Source organism: Apodemus sylvaticus, chromosome 14 (genome assembly GCF_947179515.1).
Source record: "Apodemus sylvaticus chromosome 14, mApoSyl1.1, whole genome shotgun sequence".
Classification (NCBI taxonomy): Eukaryota; Metazoa; Chordata; class Mammalia; order Rodentia; family Muridae; genus Apodemus; species Apodemus sylvaticus.
The window spans coordinates 26,969,593-26,994,602 of record NC_067485.1 but is presented as its reverse complement, the minus strand read 5'-3'; the positions used below and the strand labels follow the sequence as shown (position 1 = coordinate 26,994,602).

At 39.4% G+C, this 25,010-nt stretch overlaps 1 protein-coding gene across 1 annotated transcript in view; it reads right to left on the bottom strand.

The window, feature by feature from the left end:
* The window catches only part of LOC127664524 (uncharacterized), a 288,099-nt gene that overhangs the window by 138,279 nt on the left and 124,810 nt on the right, over positions 1-25,010 (bottom strand). Inside the window, 2 exon segments of the mRNA XM_052156600.1 lie at positions 6,514-6,638; positions 11,546-11,628. Coding sequence (XP_052012560.1) covers positions 6,514-6,638; positions 11,546-11,628 — 208 coding nt within the window.

Sequence of the window (25,010 nt, the reverse complement as noted above, 5' to 3'; positions counted from 1 at the left end):
TGGAACCTTCTCCCCAGTTGGAAGTTAGATACCTTGGAAAACTATGTTAACTTCTTTAAACCACTAGAGTAGCATCTACTGCTTTCTAACACCTATTAGAGCAGCTTCCAGAGGTACTTAACACAGACCCTGGCTTCCTTGTTCAGACAAATCACTGCACAAAGATTAAGGTGTTGCGTTAGAACGCCCAGAACCCAATTTGTTCCTCAGGCAATGGGATTCCATGGCTGTGTTTAAACAGCCAAATGAGTGGTTATTTATGTAATTAACTAAATGGACATTATAAGCTCTCTCCCCAAAGTCCCTGGTTTTCACAGGAAAAAAAAAATTAAATTAAAGCTTCCCAGTGGACAATGTCTTTTTTGACCTAAAATAAAAAATAAAATGAGACTTCTCCTTTTCTGTAGGGAATTTTTTATTTTTTATTTTTTTGAGCTTTAAGGGGAAGATTTTTAAAACAGCCCATCACCACCAGTTAGTGATCTGAAGCCATGTGTGGAACCAAATTCTATATATTATGTTTTACCCATGGTCTAGTTAAATGCATATATTAAGAACAGCAAACAGCAAAGGAAACCAATTATAGCAAGATATGATAGTAAAGATACTTGGGGATAGCCTTTCTTTCCAAATATCTTATGGAACTGTAAGCTCATTCTTCTGGTGGTAGTGACAGACAGTACAATGCCAATGCGACGAGATGAACAGAGGTGACAGGTACCACACGTACTCTTAGGCAGCCGTGCAACGATTACTTGAGCCTACACCCTGTGGTCCTGTGACAGTCTGTCTGGTGACTGAGCTTGCAAAGTTCACTAAGAATGGGTGGTACTGTTAGCACAAAGACAACAATCCAAGAAATGACTCATAGCTTGGGCTGGACACATGGAGATGGCACAGGATTACATCATGCTGCTCTGAATTGCATACAATTAAGAACATATGCATTGTCTATTTATAGAAACTTGCATTTAATATTTTTTGACCGTCGCTTCCTGTATGTAACTGCAAACATCAAAGGCAACACAGAAGATTCGGAATGGGGCTACATGGCTTTCCCTGATTCATATCATTTCATTCTTAGGAGCCCATAGAGATCACGCACCTTCTGTTAGTCACTCTCCCATTAGCCTTTTTTTTAAAATCCTTATACTAAGTATGTCACCTAGACTTAAGATGCATAGCAATTGATGAAAGACTTAGGTCCTTTAGTTTCAAGCTACTTATAATGGTAACTATGAACAAAAAGGAGAGAGTGGCCACTGAAGAGGTTGCCACATCTACACCTTGAGAAGGAGGAGGAATGTCTAAATAACAAAACAAAACCTTGGGCCAAAGTGCAGAAGCCTTCTTTAGATGGCCTGCCAATCTCATATCAAATCACATGGTCACAGGAACATTGCACATGTCAACCAAGCCTTCGTTATGTAGGTATGGGGATGGAGAGGTCTCTTATCAGAGGATGGGGACATTCCTAGAGGGAAAGATAGCCAGTAGGAACAAATAGTACCTGACAATTCTTAGCCATGTTAGAGGCCTTAGCCCAGAATGCCTTCAAATATATAAAATTTTCCTCTGGAAATATCAACCTTTTTAGATCACCACTCATATGTCAGTTCTAGAGGTATTTATTAAATACTTGCAGTTTACAAAAGTATCAGGGATCGTTTGGCAATCTTACAGTATTTGAACTGTAAGCACAATATAGTCAAGCTATCACAGGAGTATGTACATGAAGGAAAACAGTGTAAATAGAATCTGAGGGGACAACAGTTACCGTCACCATATTCTCTTCCATACTCACAAGCAAATTAATTGAATATCTTGTTGACTGGGAGAGAAAAACCCAACAGTCTTTAAATTGCATCAGAATGGCTGGCCGCTAGGAATTGAAATTCACATTTGACTAGCTAAAGTGTCCATATGTTGGGGAAAAATAAAGAGGATTTAAAAAAAAATCTTGAAAAAAATGAGGATTTCCGAAATCTACCAACTTACCAATTTCCCAAAATTGGTAGCTACAAAGGAGGCATGGTGCTACCAGCATGAGTGCAAGTATAAGACAGAGCTCCTAGACACACAGAGGGAAAACCATCATTCTAACTTACTGGAGCAAGCAGACACTATTCAGCATCCTATTTAGCCCTGAAGTCAAGTAGCTCAGTGTTCTATAGTAAATGCATCTTATGAAGATTTGGAGAGAGTTTGGGCAGAGAATACACTAGCCCATGACTTACTAGCTCTAATTCAAAAAAACAAAACAAAACAAAACAAAAAAACCCAAACAAATACAGAATCTGTTCAGATTGTAACTCAGACCAGTGGAATCAGAAGTTTGTAGAGGTGCAGCAACTCCCAAATCCTTTTCCCTGGTTAAAAACAAAAGGTGAAAATGCTTCCATATCTCACCCTTAAAAATAGCAGCAGTATTGAGAAAAGAGAAGGATTGGAAGTAAATTAATTAATTGATGTAACGGCCAACAGAGTGAGAAGGTGAAAGAAAAAAACTGTTTGCTCATTAGTTTTCTGCTTGTTTGCTCAACACACATGAACGAATATGATCAAGTTCTAGAGCCAGTACTGTAGGTCTGGGGCGTGAAGACTCAGCTGTAGGCAGCTTAGAGGCACTTCTAGCTACAGCTTTGCTGTAAGGTGAGAGACCTGAAATGAGCAAATGCACTGAAAATGCTGTTTTAATTTATTGTAAATATGTAAAGGAAACAGTGATAAGAAGGAAAAGAACCAGAGCAGAAGTGGACTCTACTTATCTGACTCAGCATCAGGCATAGCCTGTCCTGGAAAACCAAACCGACGGTGAGATCTGTCGTAAGTTCTAACTAACCCTAGCACAGGAAGTAGGTGAACATTCCAGATAAAGAAGGCATGGAGGACAAAAGCCCTCATGTCATCCAGTGCTTAGTATGTCTGGCAAACAAAATGGATGATGTCTGTAGACAGTGACAAGCCATGTTGAATAATCTCCACCGCCCTTGTGTTAGTCAGTGTTTGGTCACAGTGACACATTGCCTGAGTTATGTATCTTCAAAGAAAAAACAGGTTCCTTGGGCTTATGGTTCCAAAGCTTACAGTTCTCAGTTGCGTGGGCCTGTTCAGGGCCTACATCGGTGCAGTATATCACGACAAAGAACAGATCATGGGGTAAAGGCTGCTGACATCATAAGGGCTGGAATCCACAGACAGGGCCAAGAGCGAGCCTTAATCCCAAGCTTCCCATTAAAGGCATGCATCTAGTGACCTGACTCCCTTCCACTGGGCTCACCTCCTGAGGTGCTACCATCCCATCTCTAGAGTCTCACAAGCTAGTGACCAAGCTTTTAGCATTAACAACCCTCAATTTTAACTTTCAGATAGAGCCTTTCTGTAAAATGTTCCTAGCAATAACCTCCTTTATTAAAAATCTGCATGCACCAGTCTTCATGTATATTATGTTTCAACTCGCATAGTTACTAAAAGGTTAGGGGCGGGACAAGTTATCAGAAGTGCTTGAGAAAAGAAAAAGTAGCAACAAAAGGGCTAAACACACTGTCTAAGCATCCACAGTGGTGGCAGAACTGGATTTCACACGCAGGTTGATCTATCTGCATAGCCAAGGTGTTTTTGTATTGTTCCTTGTAGGTTTGATTCTACAATTATTGACCCCAATGAAGGGGCTTCCAGCCTAGTAAAGCAGAATGCCTTGGACCATGTCTCTGAGACAGCTGTACAGGGTCTTCCTTGTCAACCTACTCTGCTTTCAAAGGCACCTTTCCAATTCTTGTATTGGGAGATATAATCCTTACCCTCTGGCTGGACCTGGGACTTATTTTGAACCCTTAGAGAGCATTTTTAAAGACATGTCCTGCCTGAATCCACAGCCCTCAAAAACTGGGAGTAAATAAAATAGGAGTCACAAGGTATTAAATCTTCTGCAAATCAGAACACAGCTCTCATAATGAAAGTCTGTAAGATGGCTAGTTGGTAAGAGGCAAATGTAAAGTGTCCTAAACTCAATGCTCTATTAACAAACACAGAAAGACCAGGACTCCCCTTGGTAGCCATGGCACCACTCCCCGATCCTACCTTAGAGTTACAGCTTAGAACCAGACCACTGAGATCCTTAGGTCTGGGTAAAAACCCTCTGCATAAGCTCACACATGAATACATGATAGCATACATGGGGGGTGTGAGATCTCTGGGATATGTGACTCACTGGCAGCTGTGTATCACTGGGGGTGATCTTTGATGGTCACATCTGCTTCTGGTCTGAGTTTGATGCTACTTGATAGAGCTGCCAAGAGGGGAAATAGAGCATGCATTGTCTATACACAGCAGAGCCTCTTTACCATACTTTCCCATCATGGCGCATGAAGCAAAACAAACCCTTTGCCCCTAAGTATTTTCAATCAGATATTTTGTCACAGCAAAAAGAAAAGACCTAAATGTTGAAAACTGGTGCCGGAGACGTGGGATTGCTGCTGGGGCACATCTGGCCATGTTCTTTGTAAACATTTGGAACTGGCTTGGAGGAAGAATATAGAAGAGTAGACAGTTCTAGGGAAGTCTAGGGAAGCAGTTCTAGGGACAGTCTAGGGAAGCAACAGGACTCAGAAAGTTGAGCTTAATGAACTATTCTGGTGAAAGTCTGGATGACTGGAATGCTGGTAGGAAACCAGGCCATAAAGATTGTACTCACAGGGTCTCAGATAGGAACAAGGACTCTACCAGAAATTAGATTTCAGGCCACTAATATTACAGTCTTACAAACTCTCTAGTAGCTAGGCTCTGCCCTGTTTCTGGACATTTGAGTAAGGCTGAGTTAAAAACTAATAGACTAATATATAGACCAGAGGAAATCTCAAAGGAGTGTGACATTCAGAGTGTGGCAGGGTTATTTCTCTGTGCTTTCAGCCACATTTACAGTGAGCAGAAAGTAGTTCCCAAACGTGAAAATCGAGTCGATTAGATAAGGAAGGAGTGAAAATGAAACACAAAACTCAAACATAGGCATCACTAGAAACTGGTGCTTCATCAAGCAAAAGCTGGGTGCTTTATATTGGAACTAGAGCCAAGGTAATTCGAAGCCAAGACAATGCTCACCCAAGGCTCCAGTGGAGGTTAGAGAGGACCAATCTCGCTTAAAAGGTTTTTTTTTTTTTTAAAGCAGAGTAAGGGATGTCATAGCTGCTGTGGAGGTGCACAATTCAAACAGGGCCACTTAAGAAAAGCAATTTTCCTAATTCAGCTATTCATTTAGGTACTTCTGTAGCTAGAACCCAGGGTGTCTAGTGCCTTCTTGGCCTGTTCAGATGAGAATTTGTTGCTAGATTTTTCAGGCATGCCACATGTAGGTTATATGGAGACAAAGGCTTGTACAAAGGTTGCAGGAAGGGGAAATAAAAGACTATGAAGGCAGGAAATGAGTACCTGGGGCCGGTGGGGGGGGGGTTGGGGTGGGGGGTGGATCGCCTGAATGGAGCTGCTCAGAGAGGTATGTGTGAAGGTGAATCCACAGAGGTGAAGCCCAGGTTTCTCTTCTGCAGCACAGATACTAAAATAGTAATTAGCACCTTCATACAATGTACTGGTAAGCCTGGAGACCAGAGTCCTGCCACTTTTAGAGAGCATGGGTAAATGGGTTTAGGCCTTGAAAGTCAAGTGAATTCGAGCAGGTGTTACAGAACAGGAGATTCAATGACTCAATTAGAGTTGATGTTACAACCACAATCCAGTAGCTCTGCCTGAAAACGTGAGTGTAAACCTTGATAAATAAACCACAGGCAGATAAACTGTCCAATGGGAAGCAGTTCAAGGAAAAGACCTTGCTTGGGGAGGGCAGAGAAGCGGTGATGGAAACAAATGACCTGATCTGTCTCTGTGGTCTCCTTCTTCACCTTCGAAAGCTTTCTGTCTCTGTCACACGGCCGCAGTGAGTCTTAGACAAACCCATCACTAGAACGTGATGTGTTTCCTCCCTTGGAGAGCCTCCACTCCTAAAACTCCCCCCACACACACACACCTTGTTTCATGTGTTACATGTGTTGGTACAAACACAACCACAAGCTTGAGGCAAGTAATAAATAACAAGAGTTAAGGTCTTCCCAGATGACAAGTAAACACAAGCTTTCAGCCTGAGCACCCAGCCACACCCAGGTCAGTCTTCAGTTTCTGCCTCCACTGTACCACTACTATTTCCATATCACAGGTTCCTCTTTAAGACTTGCCTCCAACCTTCTCAGAGACCTTGTCTTTGTTCTCTAGTTAATTTGATCATTATCTTTTCTATGTGGTGCTTTGTGAAAATAATTTTTAAACCATCCATAACATACTAATGTACACATCCACATCTATCATGAACTGTGAACATCTCCAGGACAGTGTAGGTGTACTATAGTGCACAATGAGTATGCAATTATTTTTTTGTGGACTAAATAAATATAAAGAGAATGTGGCAAAGACTTGCTGGAGCCAAGAAATTTAAATTAAAAAATTTAAATGCAGAACACAGTGACTCACCAAACTGAAAAACGATGTTTTTCCAGTTCCTCTAAGTAAGACATATTCCCTGAATAATCTTCAGGATCTCCAGGTCTCCACACAGTAGATCTTTCCTTCACAGAGCGAGCATCCAAACTACCACCCTTGTTAGGAGAATTAATCAATGAAAAAAATGAAGTGTTTTATTGATAGCAGAAAAAAATGTTCACCTACATTTCTCCTGGATGACCCATGGAATCACCAATTACAAAATAAGTTAGTAATATCTCTTGCATTGCTTCCGACTTGGCATTCTCTCATAAACTCTTCTCTGTACAAGGGCAAGAGCATGGGGTGTTCATGGTGTTAAAGCACACTAAATGGTGTCTATAACTGTTCTTGCAACTAAATGGAACCATGATTATGCTATGTCACCCAATCAGGATTTGGGCTCCCAGTGACAAAATGTAACTTATATCAATTCTTAGCAAAAGACCTTTGAAAGGAGACTTAAACAGCTGGGCTACAGAGACAAAGGAGGTAGATAGGCTTCAAAAACAGGACAGAAGGGTTTGATGAGATCTTAAGACTCTGTCCATTTCTGCTCCATGCTATAGCAGGCCATTGCATACTAGCTTTGCCACCATTAACCTGAGTCCCTAACCTAGGACTTCCATCAGCATAACCTTAAGCTCAGTACTGGCACAGTGTCTGTGAATCTAATTTATTAGCATTTGAAAGAATCATGTAACATGATGCTGTACATAGAGACCTGCCATCCAACCCATGATATTTGGGAGCCCTGCTATAGTGGAGAATGGGAGAGGGAAAGTGGTTAGCCCGGCAGGGCCCTCTCTTCTGCTTCCACCGAAACACCAAGTTTTACCTATATAATGTATGGGCATCTCCCAGAAGATTTTAGTACAAAGGTTAGCTAGAAAAAGTAGTTTGAAGGACACGAGCCCAGAAGAGTCAAACACTGGGTGTTGAATTTATAACAGCTGCCTCAAGACCTTTTCTCTTCCTCATGCTTTCTGTTGTCACTTGTTAGGGGCCAGTTGTTTGAAATTCCTTGATCTATGCTGATCCAGGTTTCAGCATAGCTCAGAGTTTATTTTGCAATTGCCAAGTTCGGCTTTGAGCCAGCAGGTTGCAGGAACCAGGAAGGCCATAGAAACCCAGGTGGAGCCAATATGTCATCAAATCCCCAGTGAACCCCACATGGCTTATTTCTTTTATATGGAATTGATTGGTTTGATTACTTTAAGAACAAAATCCAGTTATGACAGCCATGAATTTGAAATACTTTTTATTGTGGTCCTTTTTATCTTTCTTAGCCTGTAGAGCTCTTCAAACAATAAAAATCATTCTGATCAGATTATTCACACTGGTGTTCTTAATTACCTCATTGCTACGGGAGGTGAAGAGTGTCAAAATTCTTGGGGAAAAATACGAGATCTTTGAATCACCCCATATGTCTCTGCAGCCATTTAAAGTCAATTCCACTTCTTTATGGGTTTCTTGTTTTAGTCTATCTTCCTTGATAGAAAGCTGAAACCAGACCTGGAGAGATAACTCAGTGGCTAAGAGCACTAGCCACTCTTCTGGAAGACCTGGCTTTGATTCCCAGCAGCTTCTTAGCTACTGACAAGCATCTGTATGTGACCCTAGTCCTAAGGGATCCTAAGGGTACCAGGCATGCACATAGTGCAAAGACATACATGCAGAAAACACTCATGTACATACATTTAATAAATAAAAATAAAAACTGAAATGGATGTCAATACCTATTGTATTGACTAGGTTTATACACTGACCACCTTGACACATGAAAATGCAGGTGGTTTAGGCTAGAGACCATAGGTATTGCTTTCTATTTGGTTAGTCTATGAATTTCTATTCTGCTTCTCAACTAAACCTGACAAAGGCGGGATTCAGCATATCTCATTGGGTCTTTTACGTCACCTAGCATAATAATAAGACAATGCTAGATGCTCTAAGAAGCAGTTATTAGGTCACTTAACCCACATTACAGCTAGCAATAATGAATGTAGCTTCCAGTTGTTAAGTCATAAAGAAAAATATGGACAAATTCTGAAATTCAAGAAAGTCCCCTAAACCTTTATATTTTCTTTAAAAGTAAATATTTGAATCTATACACTAAATATATACACATATTCAAAAATGTGTCTTGAGAGGTTTTGGAAACCTAAATGCATAGTATCTATGCTGTAGTGAGAAGTTAAACAGACTACCAACAGAAGACATAGATGCACGGCCACCCCATGCTTCCTGAATATGGGTGGATATGGCCTGTTGATCAAAGGCTTAGTTGTAGAAATAGAGACACTCATAGTCTTATACAGATCAAATCTCGACTTAATGAAAATCAACTCAGACTTACATATACTTATAATCTATTATGATTTTCTTTATAAACAGAAATATAGACATGTCTACATAAAATAATAAATATATTTTAAATGTTGTATATAACACACACAATATCTAATATATACTTACATTTAAAAGTATCATATCATATATTTATTATGTAAAATATTATAATATATTTATAATACAATTTTATATTCATGTCATTCTTTGGAGTGAGGCTCTAGCCCTCAAAATTTTTTTAAATTTCATTCTATTTTTAATTCTGTCTGAATGTGTGTGTCTGAATATGAATAGGTACACATCTGAATGCAGGTGTGCATGAAGGACAGAGTTGTATTCTCTGGAGCTTGAGTCACAGACAGTTGTAAACCACCTGATGCAGGTTCTAGAATGGAAGTTTCTTTTGCAAGAGGAATACACCCTTTTAACTCTTGAGTTATCTCTCCAGCCCTTGGATATATTAGAATATCAATGGATAGACAAATCTGCACAGTATGGTGTGGTCCAGGTGATCAAGTGGGTGTGTAACCCTCTTTCTGGTGCATCTCTGGCAGGCATTTAGGGAGCTGTGTGGAATAGAGGAAGGTCATCTGAGCTCATGACCTCTAGGCCTATTTACATCTCCAGTAAAAAACAAAGTTTAGAGTTCCTGGATTCTTGTTCAGATGTTTTTGCTTTTTCACCATAATTCCTTCCCTAAACCCCTGGGTTCAAGGCCAGGGGCGAGGACATGGGGATCCCAGTGGAGAGAGAGCTGACATTTCAGAGGCCAGGGACATAGCTGTGTAGAGAAGCCTTACTGTGTAGGCACAGTGAGGCCCCAGTCATCAGCAGTCCTACATCCTGGACACCTTACAGGGGCTTTGAGCATGATCTGTAGGGAAGATGCTCACCTGCCCATCTGGCCAGATGATGAACAAGGGATTGTTCTCATCAAAGGAGGAGGCCCAGGAAAGAGGAAACTGTCTGAAGACTGAATCCTGCGGATTAGAGATGCTTTTGAACTGGCCTGGGAAGATCAGACGAGAACTAGGGAAACCACAGTGCCAGTGAGAGCAATGCTCAGCTCAGCTCAGCAGTGGTTTGTTTTGTTTTGTTTTTTGACAGCAGGCAGGAGAGGAAGATTTGAGGCTGAGGCCTGTGTTAATAAGATCACAGAATTGCAAGTCATGGACAACAACAAATGCCAGGTGCACGTGGAAATCAAAGCAAATTAACATGACACACCCTTGTTTCTGTTGTTGCTGCTAATACCCTCCATATATGTATACACAAGCATGAATATATATATATATATATATATATATATATATATATATATGTATATATATATGTGTGTGTGTGTGTGTGTGTGTGTGTGTGTTTATAATCAGCTTCAAATTGTCAGCCTAAATTTAAAATCATACAAAAGGAACACTTCTTCTCCTTTTGAAATCCACACCAAAGACTGTTTGTTATAGGAGAGATAAAGTATCTCAGGTTTCATAGTTCAGGGGTAAACTCCATCCAGCGAATAAACCTTTTGGCCTTCTCTTTCTGCCTAGCGTAGGGTAGGGTAGCCAGCACCCCTGCCTTTTCAGAACCACACATTCAAATGGTTCTCTGACTTTTGATATTTGAAGAATCAATGCATCTCTTCCAAATAAGCCTTATTCCTCCATAGGTGCTCAATGAATATCAATTGTGGTTTCAAATATCATGTGAAAATGTTGGCCTACTTAGGAGTCTGGTGTGTCCAAATGGCAGTTCATTGTGAGGAAGGTTGAGGCAGGAGGACTGAACATTTGAAGCCTATATAGGTAACTTAGAGAGATCTTGTCTCAAAACAACGTGTGAGAAAGGATTGGGCGTAGAATGAACAGTAGAGAGCTGAATGCCACTGTGTGCACATGCTGAAATCAAGGCCTCAGCCTCATTCTTACCAAAAAAAGAAAGAAGGAACAAGGGACGGGGGAGAGGAAAGGAAAGGAAAGGAAAGGAAAGGAAAGGAAAGGAAAGGAAAGGAAAGGAAAGGAAAGGAAAGAAGGAAGGGGGGAAGGAAGGGAGGAAAAAGAAGGAAAGAGGGAAACTGCTTAATTGACTCTACAAACTCATAAAACAGGGATATTTTTTGCTTTTTTATAATGATTTAGTCACATCCATCTTTCCTCCTAGTTGCAAAGTTTGTTGTTGACAATAGGCATTAGGACCCCTAGGAAGGCTTTAAAAGGCAGATGTCCTAGCAGGTTCATAGATATTTTTCTCCCTGACAATTGTTCCTTGTTAAGATTACTCAAAGCTGGGGAGAAGAAAATATGTATCTGCATGATTTTTCCTAAGCATAATTGAAATATCCATATAAACTGGTTCTAGACTGGTTTAAATATTGTCTATTGTTCTAGAAACGCAGCATGATTGACACATTTTCTAACTGTCCTCTCAAGATGGAAAGTCACCCAGACAGATTAATTTAAACTAAACTTCCCAATAGCATAAAGAAGTCGGAATGGGATGTAATAAAACTTTACTGGCTCTCTAAATTTGTCAGACATTAGCTGCTTTAGCATATCCTGCACTTCAAAACCTGCTTTGAAGAACAAATTACCATTAACCTGGAAATACATTTTAAGAAATCAGAGCTAATAGCCAGTAATTACTATTTTCATCGTCTTTCTAGGACTAGCCTTCCTCTTACCTTAGCATGTAAGTCATGGGCTTCTTTGAAGAGACACAGATCACAGCCCCTAGGGCAGGGGTCAGTTTTACTAGAAATATTCCCTAGAATTAAAAACAAAAAAGGTGACAAAAATAGATTATAGAGATTTTCACTTTATCATTGATGTAATCTTATAAAATTGACATATAAGAGCTTATACAAAGCTTAGAAAAGATATACAAGATAGATAGATGATAGATAATAGCTAGCAAAGATAGATAAGTGTTAATAGATACTCTTAGCTTAAATACAACCACAGCATATACTTTCACATAGACTTCTATTTTAATTCAACAAGAAATTAGTTTTCTTTCTAAGACACGAATTTATCAGTTCCTTTAAGCTAATTTTTTCCCCTTGGTCTCTGTCATATTGTAGCTAAGTTTATATCATAGCCAAGGAATTCCTAATTCCACCTGCTCATGTAAGCCATGTTATGTTTGCCATCCTGTATTTCATACTCCAGTTACACACACACACACACACACACACACACACACACACACACACACGAAGCATTCACATAGGTATAGATAAAAGACATAAAAGATAAAAATACTGTATGACTCTTCCTATATTCTTTCTCACTCAATGATATCTGATTGAATTCCTTTTAAGTAAGAAATTGAAACTCACTGTATTTTTCTTGTAGCATAGCATCATAGCACCATGGAAAAGTAACTTATTGAACTACGCTCTTCCAGTAAACATTCATTTATTTATTTCTCATTTATTTTTACTTGTTTCTACCCAAGAGATCAAGACAAGATCATCTCATTGGTGTTTATTTGTAAGAACAGCTGAAACAAAAATTGTGTGTTAAATATTAATAGATGATGGTCTCTTCTTGTCATTTGTAACAGCCTCGCTGTGTAGTTCAGGATGCCTTCTTGTTCATGATCATACAGTATGAAGTTCCAGGGCTTCAACTATTGGAACTACAGGTAGCAACTACAGTAACCATCCGTAAGTTGATTTTTCAAAGTATATATTGGGCCCCAGGAGATGGACAAGGCACTTGCCATGCTAGTGAGAATACTGCATTGCAGATGCCCAGAACTGTATAAACGGCAGAGGGCCTTGCTTGCTACAGTCATCGCAGCAGAGACAAGGGACTATTGGGAGCAAGCTAACTAGCTAGACTAGCTACACCAGAGAGATTTTGATTCAATTGAGAGACTCCACCTGACAGAATAAGATGGGGGAACTGTTATGAAAGTGTCCCCACATAAACACTGGGCTCCCATAGGCAATGCATCCTGGATACACACACATACAAATGCAGCCACATAATGCCAACATGCACCCATTCATCTGTAGCACACATACACACACACATACACACACACACATGCAAACACACACATACACACACACATACACACAAGCTCTATAAAATAAAATCCATCTTCCCAAATCTTTGCTACAAATAGACCATTCCTGAATTGCTAATTAGTGTTATGGCCAGAGACAGTAACATCCACTACTGAAACTTTATAGAGCCCTCATCCTTTTGCATATAGAATCCTTGTCAAATTTTTTTGTACAATATCTGTCATTTTGTACAACATCTGTCATTTGCTGCATGTAGGTTATAATGCTGTTTCATATTTGCAATAAAGTATACACTTTATTATTCAAATGCACTTCTTAAAAGAATTAGACCTTTTAAAATCTTAAGTATTAGGTTTCTGGCTGCTGGCACTGCCTCTTCAGATTTATTTTTAATTCTACTATCCTGTTATTTCTTGAATAATCCACAGGTATGCAACTTTTATTCATCATTCTCTCTTGAGCATGTACTGTATAGTCTGTATCATTAGAATTGTTTTTTTAAATTTTGTTATTTTTTTATTGAATATCATCTTCATTTACATTGCCAATGGTAAAACCTTTCCTGATATCCTCCCTCCCTTAAGACTCCCAACCCCTCCCCTTCCTCCTTCCCCCTGCCTCCAAGTATATGTCTCTCCACCCAACACACTCCCCCCCCTTAGTTTCCCTTTGTTTGGGCCTCTGTTGAGCTTTCCCTGACCAAGGACCATTCCTCCCACTGATGCCCAACAAGGCCTTCCTCTGCCAGATTTTTAGCTGGAACCATGTGTGCCCCTTGGTTGATGGATCAGTCCCTGGGAGTCTTGGGGCATCTGAGTGGCCAAAATCATTGTTCTTCCCATGGGGCTGTAAACCCCTTTAGTGCCTCTGGACCATCATCCAACTCCTCCATTGGGGACCTAGAAAGTGTCATCCTGAGCGAGGCAACCCAATCACAAAAGAACACACATGGTATGCACTCACTAATAAGTAGATGTTAGCCCAAAAGCTCAAAATAAACAAGTTACAATTCATCAAGCTCAAGAAGGAGGACTTAAGTGAGGGTGTGTCCATTCCTCTAAGAAAGGGAACAAAATAGTCACAGGAGCAATAAGGGAGACAATGTGTGGGGCAGAGACTGAAGTAAAGGCCACCCAGAGACTGCCCTACCTGGGGATTCATCCTATAAACAGTCAACAAACCCTGACACTACTATGGATGACAAGAAGTATATAACAAAAGTAGCATGCGATAGTTGTCTCTGGAGGGGCCCTGCCTTACAAATACAGAGTCAGATGCTAACAACCAACCAGTCGAATTTTCTTACTAACTCCTTTTGACAGTGTATTTTATACTTGAGAAGTTCTCCAATGTTATAAAACACAATTTATTTATTTTTAATTTAGCTTGCTTCTCTACTTCATTTATTCCGATTCTCTGTATCGCTGGTTGGACTGAGTTGATATCGTTTCTTTATTTGAACTCCCCTTCTTAAGGTCAGTGTTCTGCTGTGTTTCTCAGTTCAACTCTGGTATTTTCTTTTACCATGTAGCATCATATACATAGGGACCAAATTTGGCTGTGGGCTGGTGGGTGCCTGGCTCTAGAAAAGGATTGCTGAGAGAGGCCAAAGCCCCGGGAACCTAAAGGATATGGAAGACAATGTGTTTTAGAGCTTACAATTGTTCCTACTGGAGAGGAGTCAGTTTGACAAAGCCTGACAGCTCCAGTGACCACACTGACACAAGACACAATGGGGTCTCCTCCCAATCTTTGCACATTCCAGCCCATGACGGCATTAGTGATGATGGCTTTAAATATACAGAAAAGACAAAGGCTAATTTGAAGTATATATTTTCTTTTCTACTGTTCTTTTCCTCTTAAGTCTCTAGCACTCAGACAGCAAGCTGGGGATGTTGCCTGAAGCACTGTTAGTCTGTCCAGTTACCCCCACTTTCCCCTACATCTTAGATGGCTTGGTTTCTATTGCTCTGTGTCCAAGTCCACAGTCTCTTCCATTTGCCATTCTGATCAATTCTTAAACTTTATTATTGTAGCATTGGAATCTCAGTTTTGTGTTTGATTACTTGGCTTTTGTTTTGTTTTGTTTGATGACTTCCTGTCTATGGAAAAATATCCCAAATTTCCCTTTGCTTTTTCTTTAAATTTGTGAATATATACTGTCTTCTTAAATAATTTTCTCTAATAAATTATTAAAGGAGTCATACTAGAGTTATTTTTATTCACAGTTCCCTTTCTTATAAGTATAGTTTATATTTTTCCATTTCTTTACATGTCTGTTAACTATGATTTCTATTATAGATAGTGCAAAAGATGCTGGGTTCTCTTATCTTCCTCTGAAAGGTTTTAGTATTTTTTGTAGTAAGCAGTTTGTTTACTTGCTTCTATGTTTAAACATTTTGTCTCCAATTTATATCTGATTATAGTGGTCTGTGGAAAAAATCTCAAGCTTACCTAGTCCTGGTTGTAACCAGTCTCAAAGAGTAACATACCTGTGTCTGCTAATGGTCCACAGGAAGTCTAGGTAATGGTAAGGCGGTCTAGGGACAATTTGGAGTAAGCTCTCCGGGATGTGACCCTTTATTCACACATGAAGACTTTGGGTACCTTGACTTGAAATTGCTATCAAATTCATAATGAGTTCTTAGCATAATTTCCCCCACTGGGCTTGACTACCCAATGTTCCTACTCTAGAATTGCTACTGACCCACTTCCCATCTACAGGGCACAGGACACAGTCCCTCAGCAATGCCCACATTAGTCTGACTGTGTCCTGTTCAACTCTAGGACCCAGACCAGGAAGGACTCTGTATTGACATTTCCTGACTGCCAGTTCTGCTCTGCAGGTTTCCGGTTGGTTTTGGAAGCTGCTCCAAAAGATGAGCTCTGTCTCTTCAACTCAGGAGAATGCCTCTGCGGTGACAGCATGTCAGCATGTCAGCATTTGACAGCTGGAATGCCTGTCTGGGTAGAGAGACCCAGATCACCTGTGAGGACTCACATACAAATATCTCTGCTCTCACATGTCATGGTCATGTTTTTTGATACCAGAACCCTTGGCAGTAGCTTCAATTTTTCTCTCTAGTTTGATGGTGAATTATATTAGAGAATTCAGGATAGTACCAGCTATCCTATGATAATTAAAACCAGAAATGGAAAAATTGTTTAATATCTTAATTAAAAGATGGAAATGAATACATGTCCTTGTCTGGGCTACCTATGGTCCATTTTATGTGTTAATAATACAAATGTAGGTTAATTATTTTGAAAGTCCCCTTTATTTTATGGAAAGACATTCTATTTAATGATCGTGTCCTCTTACATTGAGAAAAAGATAAAATGTTTACAAGTCACACTAACCCGCAGATGCCTTTGGAGTCTGTCAGCTGGTATCTCCCAGACAAAATAAATGGAACAGCCATATTTTTAATAATACATGAGGAACACAAGGAAAACACTTGTCAAAATTGTATAATATTATAGTACTCTCTCTGTATATAAATGCATATGTTTATGAAAGTGTATTTTCTCCCTGTATGCTAATCTTTTTTACTTGGCATGTTTTTTAATGGTTTTTCCAAATGACCTTTGCAAAATTAATCAAGGATCTGACACTGTCCTTTGGAGAAATACAATGAAAGAATGCCTCTCATAATAACTTTTGCATGAAAAACAGCCCGAGAATGACAAAACAGAAGAAACATTAATACTGGAGAAAAAAATTAGACCTTGAAAGGGAAGCCCACTGAAAAACACTCGCTTCTTGTCAGAAACATTTTTATGGGTCCCTGAAATTCCATTTCCCCTTTATTTTCTATCCTATTGTTTTTATTGCTTGAATTCTGACCGAATTTTCAAAACAATTCGCTAAGTAAAGCACACCACGTTTTCCCAAGCACTGTGATGCTGAGAAGCATCTTGAATTAAAGATTAATAAAACATCCAGAAAGTGTATATAAAAATATAAGTACAAAGAACCAAGAAAAAATGCCTGAGATTAGACAAGATGGAAATCTAAGCAGAAATTAAACTCAGTTGTATTCCATTTCCTATTCTTTTCTTAAAGAAAATTATGGCTGAAGTGAGGCGGTTTTCCCCCTGTAATTTAAATGTTAAGCTGCCAGATGTGTGTCCCATGCTTCAAGAGGGAAGCTTTGCATTATTTAGCATATTAAGAATCACAGAATTTTAAAAAGGGCTCCTTTATTGCCTGGAGGTTCCAATTAAGTAAACCTTAGCTGGGTACATTTAAAACTTGCAATACATGAGATCTGCCTCCTTTTCTGGCCACAGTCAAGCCTCATCTATATAATAAATAAGGAAAGTCCTTACAATGACATAATTTTTCTTTTGCTTGAGGAATTAAACCTATCTATTATTTTAAGAAGTTTTTAATAGAGGCCAGCAATCTAGAAGACAACTGAAGGTTCGAAACGCTCTTTTTTTTTTCAATCATAGCAAGTTGAGTCTCCTATTTATGCCCAGCAATGCTTCATAGAGGAGAAGATAACCCATTGATCTCCTCCTCCTCCTCCTCCTTCTCCTCTTCCTCCTCTTCCTCCTCCTCCTCCTCCTCTTTCTCCTCCTCTTTCTCCTCCTCTTCCTCCTCCTCCTCCTCCTCCTCCTCCTCTTCTTCCTCCTCCTCCTCCTCCTCTTCCTCCTCCTTTGCTCTCTCTGCTTCCTCTGTGGTCCCCCAGTTCTACTCTTGTGAGACAAGACAGTTGCTTGTCAATACTACAACTTTGCATTTGTATGAATGTCTGTCTGTCCATGCGTCATGAACTACCTGACTATGCAGCACTAATTAATTGCCCTTCCAGGAGCATGTGGAAGGTGTTACCGTAGCCAAGCTAAAGTCCAGAATGAGATGGAGGTTCAGGAGGCACACAACATTCATAAATCATAGCCTTAAATACAGCCATTTTTGCCATTTTAGAAAATGTCAAAGGTGTCAACTCTGTCCAAATATACCGCTTAACAGTGACTATTTTAGTAAATTGACTTGAAATGCATTCAGCTAACTGACAGTCAGAAGCACATAATCTAGTTCACAGGACAAATGAACAGTTTAAAGGCCAAAAATAAGCAACAAACTACAAATTCTTAGCAGTGTGCTGCAATGACCACGGCTGCAGTCACAGGCCCAAATCCTAGTACTAATGTGTTTCTTGGCTTCAAAAGTACTGACTCCAAATTCTGGGCATGTGCTGGCTAATACAGCAGTCCCAGTTAACCCGACTCAAAGCTACAGACAAACATCTAACTAATTTTGCACAGCAAACAAATTAGGATTTATATAAACACAAATAAACGTTGACAGCATTCTGTGCGATTAGCATGATTCGATTCAATAAGATTGGGAACCACCAAGGTGCTTCAGCTATCAGTATGTCAGCATGGGCCATGATGTTAGGAAACAAACAAGGCTCTTCTTCCCCTGTTTTTTTGTTTGTTTGTTTGTTTTTCAGGAGGAAAATAGGATTAAAAGTTGGAGCTGGACAGGTGATTCAGGAATTAAGATTAGGATTGCTGCTCTTGCAGAGAACACAGGTTCAGTTCCCAGCATCCACTGTCAATTATAACTTGAGCTCCAGGTGATCCAATGCTCTCTTCTGGCCTCTCCTAATTTCCAGACACTTAGGTGGGCACACCCTCCAACATACACACACACACACACACACACACACACACACTAAATGTCAAAATAAAACTAAATTTAAATGTTATAGTTGACAAAAGTATTAAATGTTTAGCCTACATTATTCTCCCTAACACTCGAAATGTTTAATGAATGATAGAATGTACCTAATATTTTGTTTTCCTAGAAATGTGAAAAAGTTCAATAATTTAATATTTAAGGATATTTTTTAATGTAAGCAGAATCAAGAATACAATGAAGTCATCCTTAAGTACAACCTGTCTAGACCAGCAAGCCCACATCCATCTCATGCAGATGGGCATACTAAAGCATACTTGAGTGACACTCATAAACATCTGCAGTCACTCAGTTAAGAAGAACACACGCCTACACAATGGATTTCCATTTGTGAAGACATTTGCATATGCTATTTACTTACCTCAAGTTGTGAATGAACTTCCTGGCCAACAGAGAATGTCTAATAACACGTTACTAATATTTGAACCTTTTTCATCCATAAGACTATATAATATTTATGCTTGCATGCCTTGACTGATAAAATATTACAATGTAAGAAATGGATATGATTTGCTTTTCTCTTTAAAAACAGCCTTTAAACATTTCCCAGTTCTGTCATATATAAGAAGATTCTACCTTTTTATGAAAATCAGTTTCTTTTTTCTCCTCAGTTTTAAAAATATTAAATTCTCTATTTAACAGATGAGAGAATCCAGAAGTTTCAACATACTGTTTGTGAGCTTTTCCTAGTTATCATCAATTAACACCTCCACTGAACTTAGAGAAGCCAAAGCTATTTGAAATAATGATTTTTTTTAACCTACCTAAGTTACCATTGATACTAGAAAATCTGAGATAGGACTAGATGATATCTTAGACTGATACCCCAATTCAGCAAGGTCTACATATAATGAAATGTGTATCGAGTAGTATAGAAAAACTGAAGGACAAATGTCGCTAGAACATCTACCCTTAGAGAGTGATTACAACAAAGAAAAGAGAGGTGATGGAACCATGAGGTACCTAGAAAGGAAAAAGAGAATGACAGAAAAGACTCAGGCGTTAACATTTGTACAATGCACTAGCTTTATCTTATGAGCTTCAGAAATTGTATTTGTTGATCAAAACAAAATTTATAATTCACGTGTTATTCAAGAAAATGATATTTTCAAGAGAGGAAGAGTATGAGGCCTAGAGTGGAGGAAAGGCATATACAACTGATTCAAAATGATGAAACACAGACAAAAGTGAGATCACATGGAGATCACATGTGCACACCATCATGTGGATGGGGGTGACAGGCAATGGCTTGTATGAATAGTGTATAAACATCATGGAATATGCAGGAACTAAGCTGAGGTAGAAGACGTTAGTGGATACAGTCTCGTGAGACTACTGCCCAATAAGCAGCCTACTGTTGACAGATGTACTGTTACACAGTATCTGAGTGAAACTCTACCCCCAGTGCAACCAACAGGAAGACCTAACAAAGAGACATACCTCAAAACTATAAGCAAACTAGGAAGGAATTCTAGCTAGTGTTCAATAGTCTACAAACAGAGAAGCCAGTGGAAGAAAACAACATCTGAAGAAGCAAGAAACCAAAATTTAAAATTGCCCGACTTGTTCTCTATCATACTAATAATTATTGTAAATGTAGGCTCTGACTGCTTCAATTAAAAGATAGATATTGGCAAAATGAGCTTTTGAAAAATGCCCTGATTATATAATAGTTATTAGTATATAACAGTTATTATTCAATGGAATAAATCAAAGTAAAAAATTGAAAAAAATCATTTAATCGCTAATATTAAAAAGTAACGATGGACTATATTAATATGAGATAAAAAAGAATTCAGAGTGGAAAAAGACCATTACATGTGAAGAATATTATATAATAACCCAACTATCAGTGTAACAATAAGATGTTACAGTCTCAAGAATTTATGGACAAATGGTTGACTTTCTATGATCACTATGCAAAAATTGGGCTGAAGAGAGAATGAACTATCAACTATAGTTAAGGAATTTAACACTCTCCTCCCTCAGATGATAGAATTACAAAATATCTATAAGAGAGATATAGTTGATATGACAAACATAGCCAATAAACAGAAACCATGCACATACACACATATGTATATCAGTCCCTACCAAGTGCCCATGGATAATTCACAAGTCCACCTTGGACCATGAAGCTAGCCTTATCACATTTAGAAGAACTGAAACCATACAGAGCATGTTCCACAGTGACAGTGAACCTGTCAAAAACAGAAATGTAAGAAGAGAAATATGAGCAGCTAACAGCTAAGCTTGATTCTAAATAACATTCAGTTTAAAGAGATTTTTTTCCTATATTCTTTGTTTAAATTCCAAATGATTTTCTCTTTCCTGGTTCCCCCCTCCCCATAAGTCCCATAAGCCCTCTTCCCTCCACCCATTCTCCAATCAACCCCTTCCTTCTTCTCTGTCCTGGTACTCCCCTACAATGCTGGATCAAGCCTTTCCAGGACCAGGGACCTTCCCTTCCTTCTTGGGAATCATTTGATATGTGAATTGTGTCTTGGGTATTCAGAGCTCCTGGGCTAATATCCACTTATCAGTGACTGCATTCCATGTGTGTTCTTTTGTGATTGGGTTATCTCACTTAGGATGATATTTTCCAGTTCAAACCATTTGCCAAAGAATTTTATAAATTCATTGTTTTTAATTGTTGAGCAGTATTCCATTGTGTAAATATACCACATTTTCTGTATCCATTCCTCCACTGAGGGACATCTGGGTTCTTTCCAGCTTCTGGCTATTACAAATGAGGCTGCTACAAACATAGTGGAGCATGTGTCCTCATTGCATGCCAGGGAATCCTCTGGGTAGATGTCCAAGAGTGGTATAGCAGGGTCCTCTGGAAGTGTCATGCCCAGATTTCTGAGGAAATGCCAGACTGATTTCCAGAGTGGTTATACCAACTTGAATTCCCACCAGCAGTGGGAATTTCTCCACATCCTTGCCAATACCTGCTGTCTCCTGAGATTTTAATCTTACCATTCTGACTGGTGTGAGGTGAAATCTCAGGGTTGTTTTGATTTTCATTTCCCTAATCACTAATGACACTAAACATTTCTTAAGGTGCTTCTCAGCCATTCTAAATTCTTCCGGTGAAAATTATTTGTTTAGCTCTGTACTCCATTTTTAATAGGGTTATTTGGTTCTCTGGAGTCTAACATCTTGAGTTCTTTGTATATATGTGATATTAGCCCTCTATCGGATGTAGGGATGGTGAAGATCTTTTCCCAATTTGTTGGTTGCTGTTTTGTCCTTTTGACAGTGTCCTTTGCCTTACAGAAATTTTGTAATTTTATGAGATCCCATTTGTCAATTCTTGATCTTAGAGCATAAGCTATTGGTGTTCTGTTCAGGAACTTTTCCCCTGTGCCCATGTCTTCAAGGGTCTTCCCCAGTTTCTTTTCTATTAGTTTCAGTGTGTCTGGTTTTATGTGGAGGTCCTTGATCCACTTGGACTTGAGCTTAGTACAAGGAGATAAGAATCAATTTGCATTCTTATGCATGCTGACCTCCAGTTGAACCAGCACCATTTGTTGAAAGGCTATCTTTTTTCCACTGGATGTTTTCCTCTACTTTGTCAAAGATCAAGTGACCATAGGTGTGTAGGTTCATTTCTGGGTCTTCAATTCTATTCCATTGATCTGCTTGCCTGTCACTGTACCAATACCATGCAGTTTTTAACACAATTGTTCTGTAGTACTGCTTGAGGTTGAGGATACTGATTCCTGCAGAAGTTCTTTTACTGTTGAGGATAGTTTTAGCTATCCTGGGTTTTTTTGTTATTCCAGATGAATTTAAGAATTGCTTTTTCTAACTCTGTGAAGAACTGAGTTGGGATTTTGATGGGGATTGCATTGAATCTGTAGATTGCTTTCAACAAGATAACCATTTTTACTACATTAATCTTGCCAATCCAAGAGCATGGAAGATTTTTTCATCTTCTGAGTTCTTCTTGGATTTCTTTCTTCAAAGTCTTGTAGTTCCTGTCCTATAGATCTTTCTTTTTTGCATTCTCTTTAACTGTTGAGTCCATGGTTTCTATGGTATCTTCAGCATCTGAGATTCTTTCTTCTATCTCTTGTATTCTGTTGTTGATATTTGCATCTATGTCCCCTGATTTCTTCCCAAGGCTTTCTATCTCCAAAGTTGTCTCCCTTTGAGTTTTCTTAGTTGTTTCTACTTCTGATTTTAGATCCTGGATGGTTTTGCTTAGCTCCTTCACTTGCTTGTTTGTGCTTTCCTGTAATTCTTTAAGAGATTTTTGTGTTTCGTCTTTCATGACCTCAGCCTGTTGACCAAAGTTCTCCTGTATTTCTTTAAGTGTTTTTTGTGTTTCCTCATTATTGGCTTTTGTATTCTCCTGGATTTCTTTCAATGATTTTTGTGTTTCCCTTGCAAGGGCTTCTAACTTTTGATCCATTTTCTCCTGAATTTCTTTAAGTATGTCCTTCATGTGTTCCTGTACCAGCATCATGACCAAGATTTAAATCCAAATCTTGTTTTACTGGTGTGATGGGGTATCCAGGACATGCTGGTAAAGGAGAATTGGGTTCAGATGTTGCCATATTGCCTTGATTTCTGTTAGTGACGTTCCTGCGTTTGCCTTTTGCCATCTAGTTCTCACTGGTGATAGTTGGTCTTGTCAATGCTGGACTCACCAGTGCAAGCTGCCCCTTCCCAGGTGGCCTCTGGTGCACAGCTTACCTCCTGCACTGCCTGGAGACCGAGCGCTGTGGCCCAGGCTGTTCAGATCCCAAAGCAGGCACCTGAAGGCTCCCGCTGGGGCCCACTGGATTCACCGGAGCACACTGACTTCTCCCCGCTGGCCGCCCAGAAGCCCCTCCTGCCTCCTTCAGGACCTGGAGATGTGGTGTTGCCGCCCAGGCTGATCTGGATCCTGAAACAGAGAGTTCAGAGGGCTTCCGCCAGAGGCCTCAGGACCGAAGCCTAAGCTCTGTGCCACAGGAACAAGCTGTGCTGTGAGCTCCCAGACTGCCTCTGGGTGCACGCCAGGTCTCCCTCACTTCCTGGAGCACACCGACTTCTCCCGCTGGCTGCCCGGAAGCCCCGCTTGCCTCTTTCAGGACCTGGAGATGTGGTGTTGCTGCTCAGGCTGATCTGGATCCCGAAGCGGAGAGGTCTGAGGGCTACTGCCAGAGGCCTCAGGACTGAAGCCTAGGCTCTGCCACAGGAACGAGCTCCTATAGATCTTTCACTTGTTTGGTTAGAGTCACACCAAGATACTTTATATTGCTTGTGGCTATTGTGGAGGGTTTCATTTTCCTAATTTCTTTCTCAGCCTACTTATCCTTTGAATAAAGAAGGCTATATAGGTACATGTACACAAAGACATATTTTTTCACTGCTACTGTTAAGGAAGTATGGTGACTTCTGGCAGTTATGAGCACTTTACAGTGACATGAGGCTATAGGCATATAGTTTGTGCTAGAAAAAATGAAAACTACTTTATTAGAATAAAACATTATATGATACTGAGCACAAAATTCCAAGTAATGGGGCTGGAGAGATGTCTTAGTAGGTAAGGCATCTTGATTCTCTTGCAGAGGACTTGAGTATAATTCCCAGCACCTATACTGTGCAACGTACAACCAGCCACCCATTCACCTGGATTCACTCTAGATTCAGGGGAACAGACACCTTTTTCTGGTTCTTGAGGGCACCTGCATTTATGTACAATGGTATTTACATAAAAGCATAAAGGGAAAAAGTTTTCAATCAATATCCATAACATTTTATGCAAAAATAACACAAATAGAGTCACATTTCTGTATCCTAGCAATACACTTGTTAAAACCAAAATTAAAACAAAAGACCATTTACAGTTATTAAACCGAAAATAAAGTACTTAGCTATGAACTTCACAGAAACATCTACAGAATTTTGGATTCAAAATAGCAAAATGTTAATTCATTTATTTAAACACAGCATACTGAACTAACAAAAAAAGTAATGGTTGACATCATCCAGCAAAGAAAAATGAATGAGAGAAATCACTGTCCCCAGTATCCAGCTGTACGACTCAGCTGTGTCAGTCAAGACTGAAGAGTTAGCAGAATGAGAGACAGATCATGAAGTCAGTTGATAAAGTAGAAGTAAGTGTGCAGAACTCTTCCCAACTGCTAATTTTTCAAGCAGGTATAGATACAATTTGATGGGAGAAAGATGATTTTGAACTAATGACATTGGGACAATCTGATATTTTTAGGGAGTGAGCTAAGCATCACTCCATGTATATAACACCCTAAACATCTCCTTGCACTTAAAAGATAGAAAGTTCTCAAGATCTAAGGATTATCAAATCATATTTGATTTGAAATAGGATCCATAAAAGGAGAAACTGATAAAATGGGAAATTTGAAATCCTATGAT